The 15384-nt window shown below is 41.6% G+C and overlaps 1 protein-coding gene across 1 annotated transcript in view; it reads right to left on the bottom strand.

Moving 5' to 3' along the window:
- Nucleotides 1-352: 352 nt before the first annotated feature.
- KCP (kielin cysteine rich BMP regulator) overlaps nucleotides 353-15384 on the bottom strand; it is a 135991-nt gene continuing 120959 nt past the window's right edge. Inside the window, exons 48-54 of the mRNA XM_068275934.1 lie at nucleotides 14009-14151; nucleotides 10645-10817; nucleotides 7475-7586; nucleotides 5580-5681; nucleotides 5290-5454; nucleotides 4551-4848; nucleotides 353-4199 (exon numbers count right to left, since the gene is read on the bottom strand). Coding sequence (XP_068132035.1) covers nucleotides 3982-4199; nucleotides 4551-4848; nucleotides 5290-5454; nucleotides 5580-5681; nucleotides 7475-7586; nucleotides 10645-10817; nucleotides 14009-14151 — 1211 coding nt within the window. The 3' untranslated portion in view covers nucleotides 353-3981. The remainder of the gene's footprint in view (nucleotides 4200-4550; nucleotides 4849-5289; nucleotides 5455-5579; nucleotides 5682-7474; nucleotides 7587-10644; nucleotides 10818-14008; nucleotides 14152-15384) is intronic.

Here is a 15384-nt window from a genome sequence, read left to right as displayed (position 1 = left end):
GTCACCAGTGTAGGTTTCTTTGTGGGTAATCTGGCTCTGGTTATATCTCTTGATCCTATAGCTTTGTGGTACTGTGCTTGATACTCGCCAAGGATACTGCCTGTATGGAATTTTATTGATCTGACTGTGCTTCTGTGGGTTTCCACTCCAGTCATCTCACAAGCTATACTGGGATGATGGTGCACTGGACACCATTGCAATGGTGAAGTTTGTTTGTTCACAACTTTTATAACAAAATGTGGTAAAACAACAATATGTGCATAAATACAACTACAAAATTATTACAGTAGAATAAACATTAATAACTATAAATCACTGCAGCATTTTCTAAACAGAACTACGGTAGAACCATCTTTATTAATTTTGGATACAGAAAAATAAATATAAATCGGACAACAACATTATCTTCTTAATACAAAGTCATAAAAAGAGAGGGTATATAAATATAGAAACTTATATGTATAAAATACAGTGGTTTTATCAAAGTTAGAATGTACTAGTAAGCAGCAGCTCCGCCTCCTAGTCCATCCACACCCCATGGGATATTGAGAAAACATGTTACCAACTCACAGTTTTATGGCTTCAGGTCTCTGAACCACCATGACAAAGAAGGAAGACTTATCAAGCAAGTGCAAAGAAAAGTGGAGGGAACTGCTCCCTAATGCAACCAGTGAGAATTTGTATTGCAAGTAACAGTAGAAACCTACTAATAATTTTGCTGTAGTTTTCTTTGCACCTTCCCTGCTGAATGAACCCAGGAAATAATGTTTAAAATGACAAGGCTGCAGATGAATGTCCCTTCCATGATGTACAGCAATGCTGCTTGTTAGCATGGTTGAAGGATCCCATTCAGCAGCAAAAAAAATGAAAAACTCACAATGGACCTGATTTTCCAAGACATCTAGAGATCGTCAAGCAACTCCAAAGGTGCTTTCATAAGCAACTCAGTATGTGATTGGTGTCTTTGGCGTCTTTAACTGCCTTGTAGATCTGCTGGGTATTTGCAGGCAGCTGCATGCATTCAGCACAAACAATGTGGTGGCATACATTCCTTGCATGGACATTTGAACAAGAAGCACCCATCTTCTAGATGTGGTATGCAGATGGTTGGAGATCTCTGAAGACAACTTAGAAATGAACGCTCAGAAAATGATTTGATATGTCAGGGCAAAGTGTAATAACTCTTAGCAACCAACCATATGTCAATGTATTGAAACTCAAATGAGGAAAAAGATTAGCTCTGGTTGCTATGGAATATTGCTATTTACAAACTATAAATGAACTATGTAGATCAGGAGTCTCAAACAGGTGGCCCGCAGGCCATTTGCGGCCCTAGATACAATATTTTGTGGCCCTCGCCGGCAAAAGCTTCCTTATAGTTCGCTTCAGTGCTCCCAAGTAATCCGCCGCATCCCCGCCGCTAAACGAGGGCTGCAGAGCCCCCAAATCGCCCGGGGGGGGGGGGGGGGGCAATCCGCTGGCATTTTCTTGAAGGGGCAGAGCTTTCAGCTTCAGCTCTGCCCCTCCTGACGTCAATCGCCGCCTCTCCCCACCCCTCTCTGTGAAGTAAGAGTGAGAGGGGCGGACAGAGGCGGCAATGTGCCTCGATTGTGAAATTCCCTATGCGGCCCATCCTCATCCTGACTTTGCCTCCTGCGGCCCCCAGGTAAATTGAGTTTGAGACCCCTGATGTCGATGCTCATTCATAAAGACCAGTACTGTAAATGTATATCCCTACATGTAAATATAGTATTTGCATGTTTATACAAAGGAACATCTGTGAATGAAAGATATATACTAGCTTCCTCCATAGCAGTGCCTGTACAGACAGGTACTCCAGTGTCTCAATAAGGCAGTGCTCATACAAGATAATGGCCAAAGTCATCCTCTTCAGACCACTCTCTCATACAACGGTACCAGGGATCTGATGTAAAGATGCAGCAGCAATCTCTGAAGGGACACTAGAGGTACAGTATGAGTACCATCAGATCAAGGCATCAGAGGGATATGTCGGTTCTGGCATAGAATAGATCTTTCTTTTTAAAAAGGCTTTGTTTCCTGACTTAACACTCTAGCATGACTCATCCAGCGTAATATGTATTTTTAGCTACTATTTACTACAGTTTACCCTAAAAGACACCAGTGACGGGTAGTAATCTCATTAACATTAGGAAAACTAAACAGAGAAGTGCGGTCAGCAGGAGACGATGATTGATCTGTAAGTAGAATAACCTTTCAGTTGAACTGTTTGGTCATGGAAACACCTGCGGTAATCCAGACAGTTTATCTAGAAGCTAAATGGAGAAATAATCCAACTCTCAACTCTAGTGTCAGGATTGCTGCTTTAATGGTTATCTGTGGGCACTTTGTTGCTGAAAGGGATAATCCACACTCCTGCAGTTCATTCTCTTGTGTGCATTAAAGGAACCCTTCTACGTGGCACGGCCCTATGTAAGAGTAAATTAAGTATTTTACAGTGGCACAGATGGACTTTAATTTTGTGACGCCTAGCTGCTACAGTGTGAATAATATGCTGCTAAAAAGTGAATAGTGTCCTATCATGGGCATAGCAATCACCCCTGCGACCCCTGCCATCACAGGGGGCCCCTCCTCCTCCATTTGCCCAACCGCAAATGCAGCCAATTAGCAAAAAAAACCCTCCCTGTTCGCTCACAAAAACCGTGTGCAGGAGCATGTATAATTTTTTCCTGTTTACAGACGCTGCTTTACAGCAGAACACTCTCTGCTGCCATTCGACGGCTCCCCATCACGTGACCTGCATGGAGTTCGGGGGCCCCATGCTATCATTATTGCAGGGGAGGCCAGTTAAGTTACGCTTCTGTGTCCTATTCTGAAATCTGCATGTATGTACAAGGATGGTGACAATCACAAATATGCCAAATGGTACGGGCTCACATGACCATATTAGGAATAGTGCTGCAAAGTCCGTTCTTCATATAGGTTAGAAGCAGAAATCAACTCACAGTATCACAGTATTACTGCTGAGCCCTTTAAGTAATAACAAGCAGTAATCCCACCACTTGTTTATCCCTCCTATAATTCTCTAGCCAAGGGAGAATATATATTTCTTCTATTATTGTCGGGACATAAATAATATTGGATATCCAGCCCAAATTCACATTTTAGATGGACAAGCAAGCAAGGACTATGGTAGTTGTATGGTGACCCAGGCCTGATGATCCAGAGATTTTATTTTATTGAAGATTTCCTGTATTCTTTCATGGCCCTTATTGTAGCAATATTGTTAGTAGTTTTGTAATTATCTGTGATTTTTAGAAAATGTCAATATGTCTACAGTCTAGTTACAAAATTACATTTATCAGTAAAAATATATACTTCATCTGAGACCATTGCTTATGACACATGAACACTTGAAAAAAATGCATATAAAACCTATTTATCTTCAGGTTGCGATCATGAGTGGTCCATATTAGTCATTTGTACTGTAAAACAAACTGATTAAGTTCCTCTGCTGTATCTTGTTAAGCTTCATGTGGGCCTGTCATTGAATTCTTGTCCATCTTTTTCAGAGAGATTAAATCAAACTACAGGGTCTTCTGATATGATGGAAATTAAATATTGCTCTCCTACCAATTAAGAAATATCAATCTATTTTTGTACAGACATTTTGGGCTAATAAAGGATATGGCATTGAATTTCATTACAGGAAGTGCACGTGGGTCTTACTGCCGGTTTATCCTCTGTGTCCTCTGTGAACATTTTAGGCAGCTATTCTTTGCCAAATGAAGTAGTATGTGGATAAGGTGCCAGAAAGGCAGCATCAAAGTCAAACACAATAATTTAGAATGCAAGAAAAGGCCCAGGGCATATAGAGTATTTAAGAGAAGGGCAGGCTGGTGCACACAGCCAAGATAGCTGCTTGTATTCCACCACCGACATGACTTAAACACTCCTTTCACATATCCATGTTCATACAGGAAGTGTCCGGATCCTTTATGCTCACAGGTTCCCATGAATGATTTTTGGACATGACTCTGGCGGGATGCAGTGAGATTCATGTTCTACCAGCCCAGCTGGACACTGACAGCCAGGAACACATGGCTTAAAGCAATGAGACTCCAGGACTCCAAGGGGAACATCTTTATTAAAGCACGTCTTGGGACAGGGAGGGCCGCATTCATCGAACACATAACCTCTGTCATGTGGACAGCCAACAGCTGTAAGAACAAATAACAGATCTTAAATACCATAGATAATAACGTCACAAACAATATACATTATGTTTAACCAAAAAGCACAGCAAACAAAAGTTTTTCTGCCTCTTGCGACCTGGTCTGGTCTGGTGATTCATGTTTACTATGTTTATGTTACAATACGTTATTGTAGACCCCTGCCCTACACTTAGAACCCTGAAAGCTACCAAAGTTTAGCTAGGCTTTCATTTTCTCCTTTAATGTTAAAGTTAATGCTCCACACTTATAGCTTGCAGCCTGGAAATGTCTTTACTATTACACAGTATGATAGAATGGTATTGCCAGTGTATTATTCAACAAAAATCCTGTACTCACCACATAGTGCTGGAGACCTCCACTGCAGAATGACTCCGGCCTCTCTGCACTCTGATGCGTATGCTTCCAGAGCATCACACAGACACTCATCTCCTGATCCACAGGCACACAAATCATACACGCATGAAGCAAAGAACATCTCTGGAGGAACCACCCTGTGACATGGCTCAAACACGCTGGACTTCAGCAATTTGCAACGTCCATTGGCTTCTTTCCTGGCTCGGTACCCAGCCTGTTTACACGGGTCCACATCTTCACCATCCCAGCATCCACTGGTGGACTCATTGCTGCTTTGTACCTGTGTGCAAACATACAGAATTGTACTTTATCACTCAACAGCACCAAATGTCATAACAATGGTATCACTATAGACTGTCTTGGTAAGTTATGTTAAGGTACCCATTAACGGTACGATTTAAATGTTCGTAACTAATCGGAAGGCAATTATCGATTGTTCGCATTTACGATCATAAAATCCAACTTTTGGATCGATTTTATCCTATTTAGCAAACAACCAAGGAATCGTTCCTTATCGATTGCCTTCATAAACTGCAAATTTTCTATACAATTCGATCATTAAAATCACATTGAAAGATTGCATTTGGTGAAAAAATTGTACCGTTAATGGGCACCTTAACATTTCCATAATTCAGAGATTTCATAATTCACTACATTATATCTCTGCCTCCTGTAACAGTGATTAGAGTCTGCAATTGCAAAGCATGATTATCACACCCACCTTCCAGCTGTTGCCAAAGGCAGCCTCAGACAGGAGAATCTGGCCCCTGCGGTCACGGAAATCATCCTGCGGGTAATTGTTGAAATTTCCACAAAGCCCACACAAGTGATCACGATATGTTCCAGGGACACTGACCTCAAGATGAGATCGCCCATTCCATTGTACCTGGTAAGTATAGATACAATGGGAAGATCACAGGGAATCAGCATATGTAGAAAAGAAAACAGAACTTGACATATGCAAAATAAAAAGAATGTCATACATCTATAAACAGTCATTTAGACCAATACCTTGACACCAATGTTACTATTCAGTAGAATTGTGTTTGTTTTCCTCTCTATGTATATATATGGTTCTTTCAGGTAAGGCAGCTCTACAGTCTGGTAATCGACCTGCAGGAGAAAACAGGAAAACAATTTGCTAAACCATTCAGTACATGACATGCAATGTAATGTAACACACACACACAGATACACTCCCAAACACACGTGTGATGACAGATGGACTTAAGCGTTTAACTAGAGACCCCTGACCAGAAGACTTTCAGATAAGAAACCATCCCTCTGAAGAAGAAACAAGACCAAGCATGAAAACACAAGCACTGATGTGCAGTAGAGTGACAAGTCATTTGGACTGACAAGTACAGCTTTGAAATACATGGCTGTAACAAAAGGTAGTTTTGTTTTCTGAAGGCCCAGAGAGTGGTGAAAGGATCAGTGCAAGCAACAGTAAGGGCCCTTTTCCACCAGCGCGTTTGCGCTGGCTGAGTCGCAAAGTCGCAAACCGCTAGCGATTTTACAATCGCTACGGTTTGCTTTTTAACATAGGAATCGCGGTAGGTCATTTCCACTACCGTGATTCGTTTTTTTACCCGAACGCGAACGCGCGGCGGAGCGATATTTGCCGCGATTTTGCTATGCAGTGCATAGCATAGCAAAATCGCGGCCGCAAAACGTCGGGGAATCGCCGGTTTTGCGATTCAGCAATCGCTAGCGTTCAGCGTGAACGCTAGCGACTGCAGGTGGAAAAGGGCCCTAAAGCATGATGAAGGTTTCTTGCAGATGGGGTTACCTTTCTACTAATGGAGTTGGGGATCGTATCACTATAAATTGACTTCTCAATGAATACAGACAGATACTTATCCTACAATAAATATCAGGGATTTGAGTAGTCCCAAATTCATTGTGTAGGAGGCCATGAGCTCCAAGCTGTGGACTCACAGACCACAGCTTGAAAACAATCAGTTAGAAGTTGTTTCAACATTAATAAAAGAAAATTTGCATTTAACTTTATGATTTGATGATATTATCTGCTGAACAATCTTAAGTGGTGAAGTTGTATCTTAAGTGGTCCCCTTATATTTGGTCTTCACCACCAGCCAGCATGGTTTTGAAGTGGTCGCCGGCGAGGACGGGAGGATCTCCGAGACACGGCGAGGGCACCGATCGGCTGCAGGGGGCTGAGGGAAGCCCCAGGTGAGTAAATGTCATTTTTTTTGGCACACTTAAGGTTACCTTTAATGCTGTGTAAATTCTCACACATTTTATGAACAACCCGTCATGTAAGTAGAATCTAGAACAGAATGCCGGGCTTTGAGCAGTTATTGTGTTAAAGAGAAAGGGTCGTCACACAAAATTGGGATTTCATTTGTGGCTGTGTTTACTGCACTTACTAGGAAATTTGTAATAAAAGATACTGATTACACTGTGTGATTTGTAAAAAACGTTCCTTCCGTACATGCGTTGTTTTTGGTTAAAAGGGACCTGAAGATCCCTGAAAAAATAAAAAGGCTTTGCACTCCCGTCACTGGGAGCGTCCTGCCCAGACGCTGTAGAGACGTGAGCCCGAACAAGGATGCACAGGTGCAGTGGACGGCGACTTCTAAGTTGGCTAAAGAAAAAGTGAGCCGCGACGGGGGACCGGAGGAATTGTTTAATACCCAGGCACAGGGCGGCTGCAGAAACCCCAGGTAAATGAAACTTTTTTTTTTGTGATCTTCAGATCCGCTTTAAGTCGAAGAAGATTTTTTTTACTAATGAAGTGGAGTTTCAAGTTGACTGTGATGTCTCAAAGCAGCTAGTAATATTTTGACAGTAAACTATTACAAACTAAAATTTTGATCTGTACTGAGAGTTTTGTTTGTAGTTTAAGATGGCAAAGACTTGAAAATAAGCTGTCTACTAACCATAACCACCCAGTCCTGCAGCAGTTGCACCACAGCATCCCCAATCAGTATGGTTACTTCTTTAGTCCATGACACTCCACGCAGTCCACGGTCATCATTTGTGACGTGGATACTAAAGCGAAAGACAGATGCTACATTTTCAGCAAGAACTGCATATCAGTGCACAACTATTTACACTGTTTTTATTACTATGTTATAACATAATTGTCAAACCAGATTTTATTATTGCAAAACAATTAAAAATGAGAAGACCAATTAACAGCAATATTTCAGAAAATGTTCAAGGTTTTCATATAGTGGAATGGAAAACAGGTTTCGTAGCATGCCATAGTTCCAAACTTTGGAACAGTAGATCTTGAGCTGCATTGACCAACAGTGAGATGGACAGTTTAGTGTAAAGGTGGGGCGGAGGAAGGATTAGTGAGATGGAAGGGTTGTGTGAGCACAGAATTATTGTGAGGACAGAGATATTTCAACATTGAAGAATGGAGCATAATTTGGGAGGGTAGGTATTCTATCAAAGGTGTGTACAAATGTGTGGATGTGGGCTACACAATAGTTGTGAGGCTAGGATAAACTTTTTTCTTACTGTTGGCTCAAAATATGCAAAATTTAGAGTGGAGAAAAACAGAAGAGGTCAAAGAGTTTTTGCAGTGCTAACAACATGTTAACATTTGTAAAATAGTTTTCTCCACTAAAATGCAGTCATGTCCTTCAAGTTACCTAACGGCAATGGTTCATCCAGCTGATTCTTCATTTATCAAGCCATTTCTGTGCCTTAGGCCTCCCCTACAGCCGCCATCACCACTACTTGTAATCCTGCTGTTCCATTGCTATCATTGCCAGGTGATGCAGCCATAGCAGATACCCAACACCTGATGAAGGACCAGCGTGTCCGTAACATGTAGAGTCACTGTTCAGCAATACAAGCAACATTTTGCAGCCATTGGCGTGCCGCCTCTTTTGTATGTTTGACTGCACTAGAACCGTTGAGCAATAAGTTGAGGCAAGGCACCGGCATACCCCTAAGTATCAATACTTGGTTGCTGTCCACCATGGGTTACTACGTTGTGAAATAGCAGATACCCAAGAACTGCTTCTAATCACTCAACAGATAGATATTGGGCCTGATGCAATTGTCAGACTCGCCAGTGTTAAACGCTGGTGAGTCCGATAATCAGGCGACTATAAAGTCGCCTGATCCAATTGCATTTAGCCCTAGGCAGGGTGCTAAAAGAACTCGCTTGGGCGATATTATCGCCCAGCAAGTTCCTTACACCCTATCCTATTACACTTTGCATGCCTCCGGGAAGCGATGCTTCCCGGCAGACATGAGCGTTAGCTTAGACCTGCAAAAAGCAGGTCTAAACATGCTAACGCACGACATCGCGCTGCATCTGGGGGTCTCCTTTAATAAGGAGACCCCCAGAGCTCCCCGCCGGCCGCCGCTCGTCTCCGCAACCCCTCACAAAGCTAAATGCTTAAATTCCTTAGCGCCGCTTTACACCCGTCGGCCGCCGCATCTCGCCGCAAGTCCCCGCTGTGTAATTACAGTGTACGAGTTACTGTAATTACACTCACTAATAACAGAGTCCAAGGCATCTTTGATTCAGCCGTCGGGGCTCCCCATTGGTTCAAATGCTGGACCAATGAAAATGGCCCAGCCTGTGAACCAATGGGGAGCCCCGGCGGCTGATTCAAAGATGCCTTGGACTCTGTTATTAGTGAGTGTAATTACAGTAACTCGTACACTGTAATTACACAGCGGGGACTTGCTGCGAGATGCGGCGGCCGACGGGTGTAAAGCGGCGGTAAGGAATGTAAGCATTTAGCTTTGTGGGGGGTTGCGGAGACGAGCGGCGGCCGGCAGGGAGCTCTGTGGGTCTCCTTAGTAAAGGAGACCCCCAGATGCAGTGGCGGAAGATGGCGGCGGATGTTCGGCGGGTTGTGCGCATGTGTGGGGAGCGAGGCCGTGGTGCTGATGGACAGCACCACAGGGTAAACCTCGCTCCCCATCGCCCGGGAATAGGGAGCATCGCTTAGGCTTTCGCCTGAGTAATGCTCCCTAACGATCGGCCATCGCACGAGTGAAACTGGCAATAGGATTTGCCGGTAATCCTCGTGCGATGGCAAGGTGATAAGTAGCTCGCATCTGCAAGCTACTTATCACCTGGAATAGCATCAGGCCCATTATTTGAGCCAGCAACAGGGCCTTCTAAATGGCAGAGCTTAAAGAACAAGTGTCACCCATGCTAACCTAGTAATAAAAAACACATATATAAGTAGATAAATACTACTTCTACTTACATAACAGATGTATTGTGCTATCCACGTAATGATTCCTGTGAATTTTATAAAGGAAAAGCAGAAAATCCTATTGCAGGCAGTGGCCATTTTGCCAAGCTAATGCTGACATCATATCCTTCCTGACTCTTGTTTTCCCCCCTCCCTTCTCTTGCTCATTGTGTATTCATTAGCTGCCCTCCTCTCAGATTCTTTTTTTATTTACACATCCAATCACTGAGTCACCTCAGCCTTGCTTGTAAACACAAGTGATCAGCTAGGCAAGGAAATAAATGGAAAATATTATAGATAAAAAGAACTCCCAGCTTTCAAAAGAACTCCCAGCATTCAACTTTTTGGCACTAGGGCCAGTGCTCCTAAAGTATGTGATAACTCCAAACCATAACAGCAGAAAAAGTTTTGAATGCAGGATTAGCATCTTTATCACTTATTATACTAAGACCAGTTGCTGTTGAAATTTGATTTGTAGGGTGACAATACCGCTTTAAAGAAAACTGCATGCGCAGAAGGCACCGATCGCGGCTGAACTTTAGACCGCAGGAGGATGGCGAGGGACTCACACATGCTTATGGGGCTGGAGGAAGCCCTTAGTAAGTATCCCTTCTTTGGGTTTTTACAGCTCTGGTACACTTTAAGGACACTGTGTTGGTCCACTTGTGTGTGAGGGTAGGGTTACTGTGAGACCAGGGTGAGCTCTGGGATAAAAAATGTAAGTGAATCCCAAGCTGAAGATCAGACAGTTTTCAGCAGCATTATCTTAAGGTAAACTAGATTAAACATATCAGTGCTAATATTTGATGCAACAAAGACTCTTGGACTACAAATCAGTTTCTCACTAATTTGTTGTTAATAGCAGTTGCTCTTACCTGAAGTCTCCTCCTTCACAATCTTCAGTGAACACATAGGTACAACTGCCTTGGAAGTGGTACATTCTGCCATCGAAAGTCCTGTAATGTGGGTCTCCAAATGCTATGCAAGTGGCTGGGCGAGGGATGCAGTGTGGGCAACACATGCCAGGGATCAGGGCTGGAGTCTCATCCTGGAACAGGAATAGTGACATGTGACACATCCTGACCAAAAACTCTTCTCTAGCTCTGGCAGTTAAGTGCACACTATTTTAATCCTTCCATAGTATTGGATATCACTGCTGTCTCTTTATATATGTTACATATGTAAGTAAAAGTGTTGTGTATTCATGTTAGAATGTACAAAGAAATATCTGATAATGTCGTTTCAGAAATATATCCTGAAGACATTGGGACCAATTTACGAAAAGCTGGATTTTACATCGCCAAACATTCACTTTTTATAGAATACAGTACATATACAGTATATCGTAAGAACGTTCCCTCAATTCATAAAGATTTTATACCATCATCTAGTAACATTCCAATCCTTCAACAAAAAACTGCCAGCCATCTGAATCTGTTCCTTTCTTGTCCAAAAAGAACGTCCTGAACCATTTTATCTATTCTGGAGTATCACGCCTGGTTATCTCCAGTGGTTCTGTATGCTGTAATTTAGCATAGTTCAAAATCCACTCAGATTTAATGCCACTCATAAGTCTGGCTATCTTTTTTTTTTCCTTCAGACATTACATTACAGCATTACAAGCAGCTCAGAATAGTCATAAGACAGACCCATCTAGTCTAAATTACAAAAAGTTAACAATTGCAAGAGACAACCTGAACAATATATTAAATAATAAGTGTAAGAAGCAACTTAAAAAAAACTACAGAGAACTTAGATGATAAATACTAATCGTTCAGGTAAACTAATGGCTAGTATATTGAAAATAGACAAAGCAAAGAAATGTATTGACTCAATATATTGACATTCTGGAGAATTAGTCTCAGGGTCCAGGGAGATAAGGGAAGTATTTGACAGCTTTTATCAAAAATGATATAACCTGGGTAGCTCAAAAGAGGATGGACATAAATTTCTGTCCAGAGTGGATATTCCATCATTAAATGCACAAGAATGCGAAGAGTTAAATTCCCTAATCACAGAGGAAGAATTTAAGAGGGTTGTTGTGGATCTGGAAGAGGGCAAGTGCCCTGGCCCGGACAGCTACATTGGCCAGTTCTACAAATTATGTATGAATGAACTTGCGGCCCCCTTCTGCGCCTTGATTAAAGCGCAACAGGGGGAAAGTTTATTTTCAGAACTTTCAAATAGAGCAACCATTGCACTGATTCCGAAAAATGCAAAGATAAGAAGGACTGTTCAAACTATCGCCCAATTTCATTGATTAATGTCGATGTTAAAATTTACTCAAAAATCTTGGCAAACCGGCTGATCCCTTATCAACCTAAATTATTAGGCCCTCAGCAAAACGTTTTAGGCCTGGCTGTCATATTAGCGATAATCTATCGGTGGTGAATAATTTTATTTTTGCTTGCAGGGAAAGAAAAATGGCAGCGGTCCTCATAGCAATAGACGCAGACAATTCCTTTGATAGGCTATCAATGGATTTTCTCTTTTCGGTCTTACCCCGATTCAATCTAGGGGGACAAATTTATTGATAGAATTAGGCAACTCTATATAAACCAGTCAGCCTGTATTAACATTAATGGGCAATTAACAAAAGATTTTAAAATATCAAATGGAGTCCATCAGGGATGCCCTCTGTCCCCTCTTTTATTTAATTTTGCCATGGAGGTATTATTACGAGCTATTCAGGATAATGGACGGATTAGAGGTCTGACTGTGAGAGGTGTAGAAATTAAACAGCAGGTCTATGCAGATGACCTGATTCTAACCTTGACGGACCCATATGCTTCCACAAGGGAAGCGCTAAAAATCCTGGCTGATTTCTCTCTCTGTTCTAATTACAAACTAAACAAGAAAAAGACACAACTCTTAAACATAGGCTGTAGTAAGGAGATAGTTGGAAAGATAAGTTCTCTTGCCGATCTAAGATGGCAGAAAAATGAGATTACCTATATGGGAACTAAGGTTTGTAGCAACCCAGAAGCATTCTTTTCTGCTCATTTTAAAGATATATTCAAGTCCAATTCAGATTCCCTAGAATCCTGGAATAAACCAATATTTAACAGTATAGGCAGGGTAGCAATTATTAAGACTTTCCTTCTCCCAAAGATTCTTTTTTTGATACAAAAAATCCCAGTTGACATTCCCCAGGCATGGTTCCGGTCATTGCACAGGCTGTTCCAAAGGTTTATATGGCTCAACAAAACTCCCAGAATCGCCTATCAATTATCTTACAAAAAGTAAAGAGTGGTTGCTGGACATGTGGAGCCCCCAGCCCATCTTATAAACACTGGTTTTGGGAGTGTCCTAAACTTTGTGGTTTTTGGAAAGAGATAGAAGTCTTTATCAAGAAATATTACGGCCCAGACTTTGTGAATGATGAGATTTTGGCCTTATTTGGTCAGACTAGATTGAACATAGAGAACGACCTGAAAAATATTTTATATAATTGTTCATTGGTTGCCAGGAAAATGATAATAGGTGGAAAGACGATACACTTCCCTGTTTTGCAGAATGGCGCTGCAAGATGTTATCTTTCTTGAATGTAGAATCGGGGAAAGACATAGAACCGGAAAGAGAAGAGTTACTGGCGATAAAGGAATTGCAGGACAATTTAGAAAGTTATGTCTAGAGGGATTGCGGTTCTTTATATTTCTGTGCTGTTAGTAAGGAGGTCATTGAGGCGGCAAATACCTTACTCCCTGTTGTGTTGTTTTTGTTTGTTTGCTTTTTCCCCTCTTAAAGGGAACCAGAGACGTTGGGGGAAAGCTTTTATACATACCTGGGGCTTCCTCCAGCCCCATACGCACGGATCGATCGTATGTATAAAAGCTTTTTCTGTTTTTAATGAACGTTCCTCTCTGGTTCCCTTTAAGTGTTACTTGCTGAGCGCGAAATGTAAAATTGGGTGCGGCACAGTTATTTAGCGGTTATAGTAACGGCTACCACTATCAGGTTTTAATATCTAACGCCTATGACATAATTGCGTTAATCGTAAAGGGAAAAAGAAAGAAGGAAAAAAGGAAAGAAAAAATTCACAGTGCAGCATTGATATTTTAGGGTTGTATTAGCAGCTGCAGTATAATTGATGGTTATGAATGTAAAAAAAGAATAAGTCTGACTATCTTCAGCTGCATATGTTGCTAACATCTAGAGAACACCAGCCAATCAGGGATAGTATATCAGTATTGTACATGTTTATTCATTAGTTACAGTACATAATGTGTAGTTACTCACAGCAGTGCAGGATACTTGTGGACACCTCTCACTATGGCAGTGCACCTCTCCAGAGACACAGGTACAGGCCGTACACTCGTCCACTTGCCAGTGTTCATTAGACAGGTAACTCTGGCCTTGATACAAGCAGGACACAGCAGGAGCTATGACACAAAAGTGCAACATTACATTGCTTTACTAGTTAACCCCCCACACGCAAGCCCTATACAGAGTCCACTCACAGTAACAAACCAGTGCTGCTTTTTGTGTGGACACACTGAGATCCATATTATTAGAAATTGTTCTCTTATACACTTTGTACCTTTGTATCCTTAGCCAAAAAGTAACATAAGACACATATTTGTAGTAAAAACAGACTACCAAGATCACAAACTGCATATCTTCCATCAAAACTAATAACCTCAATTAATAATCTTTCCAAAAAGTGACCAAAACACAGTAGATGCCATTCATGGTGTATCTAATCATTAAAACCCATTTTAAAACATGCATCAAATCCTTGCCTGCAAGTAATGCAGCAGCATTTGAAAGAAATATATCACTTCCTTATTGTAATCACACTTTGCTCTTGGCTCCACTGAACGTGTGGAAGAAAATAACACAGAGACACCGGGAGCCCAATCTAGTGTGGCATTTTTAAGTCACCAAGGTATACAGTGGGTATAATCTTTAAGTAAGTAAGTACTCACAAAGCTGGGTTGCTATAGGAGGCAGTCACTCTTAGGTGGGTGTGGGGAAGAACCGTCCCCACTCGGCCTTGTAACTAGAGGTGTGGTGGTTGCAGCTCCAAAAAATTGTTTCACACTCTAGAGAGATTTCATAGAGTGTGTTCCCCTAGGTCGGGGTGACTGGAGATAACTAATGATGGTGGGGGCACCCAAAAAAGAATAAAAATGGATGTATACATACAAGCACTATATGCTAGTTGCAATAGAGTGAATGTAAGAGTATCCTACCTTTAAGGAGTAGATCACAAGGATTATAGGTCAAAGTACATTTTTTTATTTTTTGGGCACCTCCTACCACCATTAGTTATCTTGGCTGCACTGGCCATAACTTCGGGAGGTATATGGCCCAACACAAAAGGTGGAAATTGGGAAGGCAATCAAACTTACATGCATCTCTGGTAAGTGATAACACCACTCACAGGGCCTGATCCAATGCAAGCACCCACTTTTTGCAGAGTGCTGAAAAGTTATTGAACCACTTCACTACCCTGGTCATTTTCACAGTTCAGTTCAGCTCAGCTCTGATTACTTTGGCAATAACTTTATCAATAAATATCACAACTAAATGATCTATATATTGTTTTTTCAAGACAAAAAAAGGCTTTTCGTGGCTGATATTTATTAGTAATTAACTTATTTTCTATGCAT

Source organism: Hyperolius riggenbachi, chromosome 3 (assembly GCF_040937935.1).
Source record: "Hyperolius riggenbachi isolate aHypRig1 chromosome 3, aHypRig1.pri, whole genome shotgun sequence".
Classification (NCBI taxonomy): domain Eukaryota; kingdom Metazoa; phylum Chordata; class Amphibia; order Anura; family Hyperoliidae; genus Hyperolius; species Hyperolius riggenbachi.
This window is presented reverse-complemented; position numbering and strand designations above follow the sequence as displayed.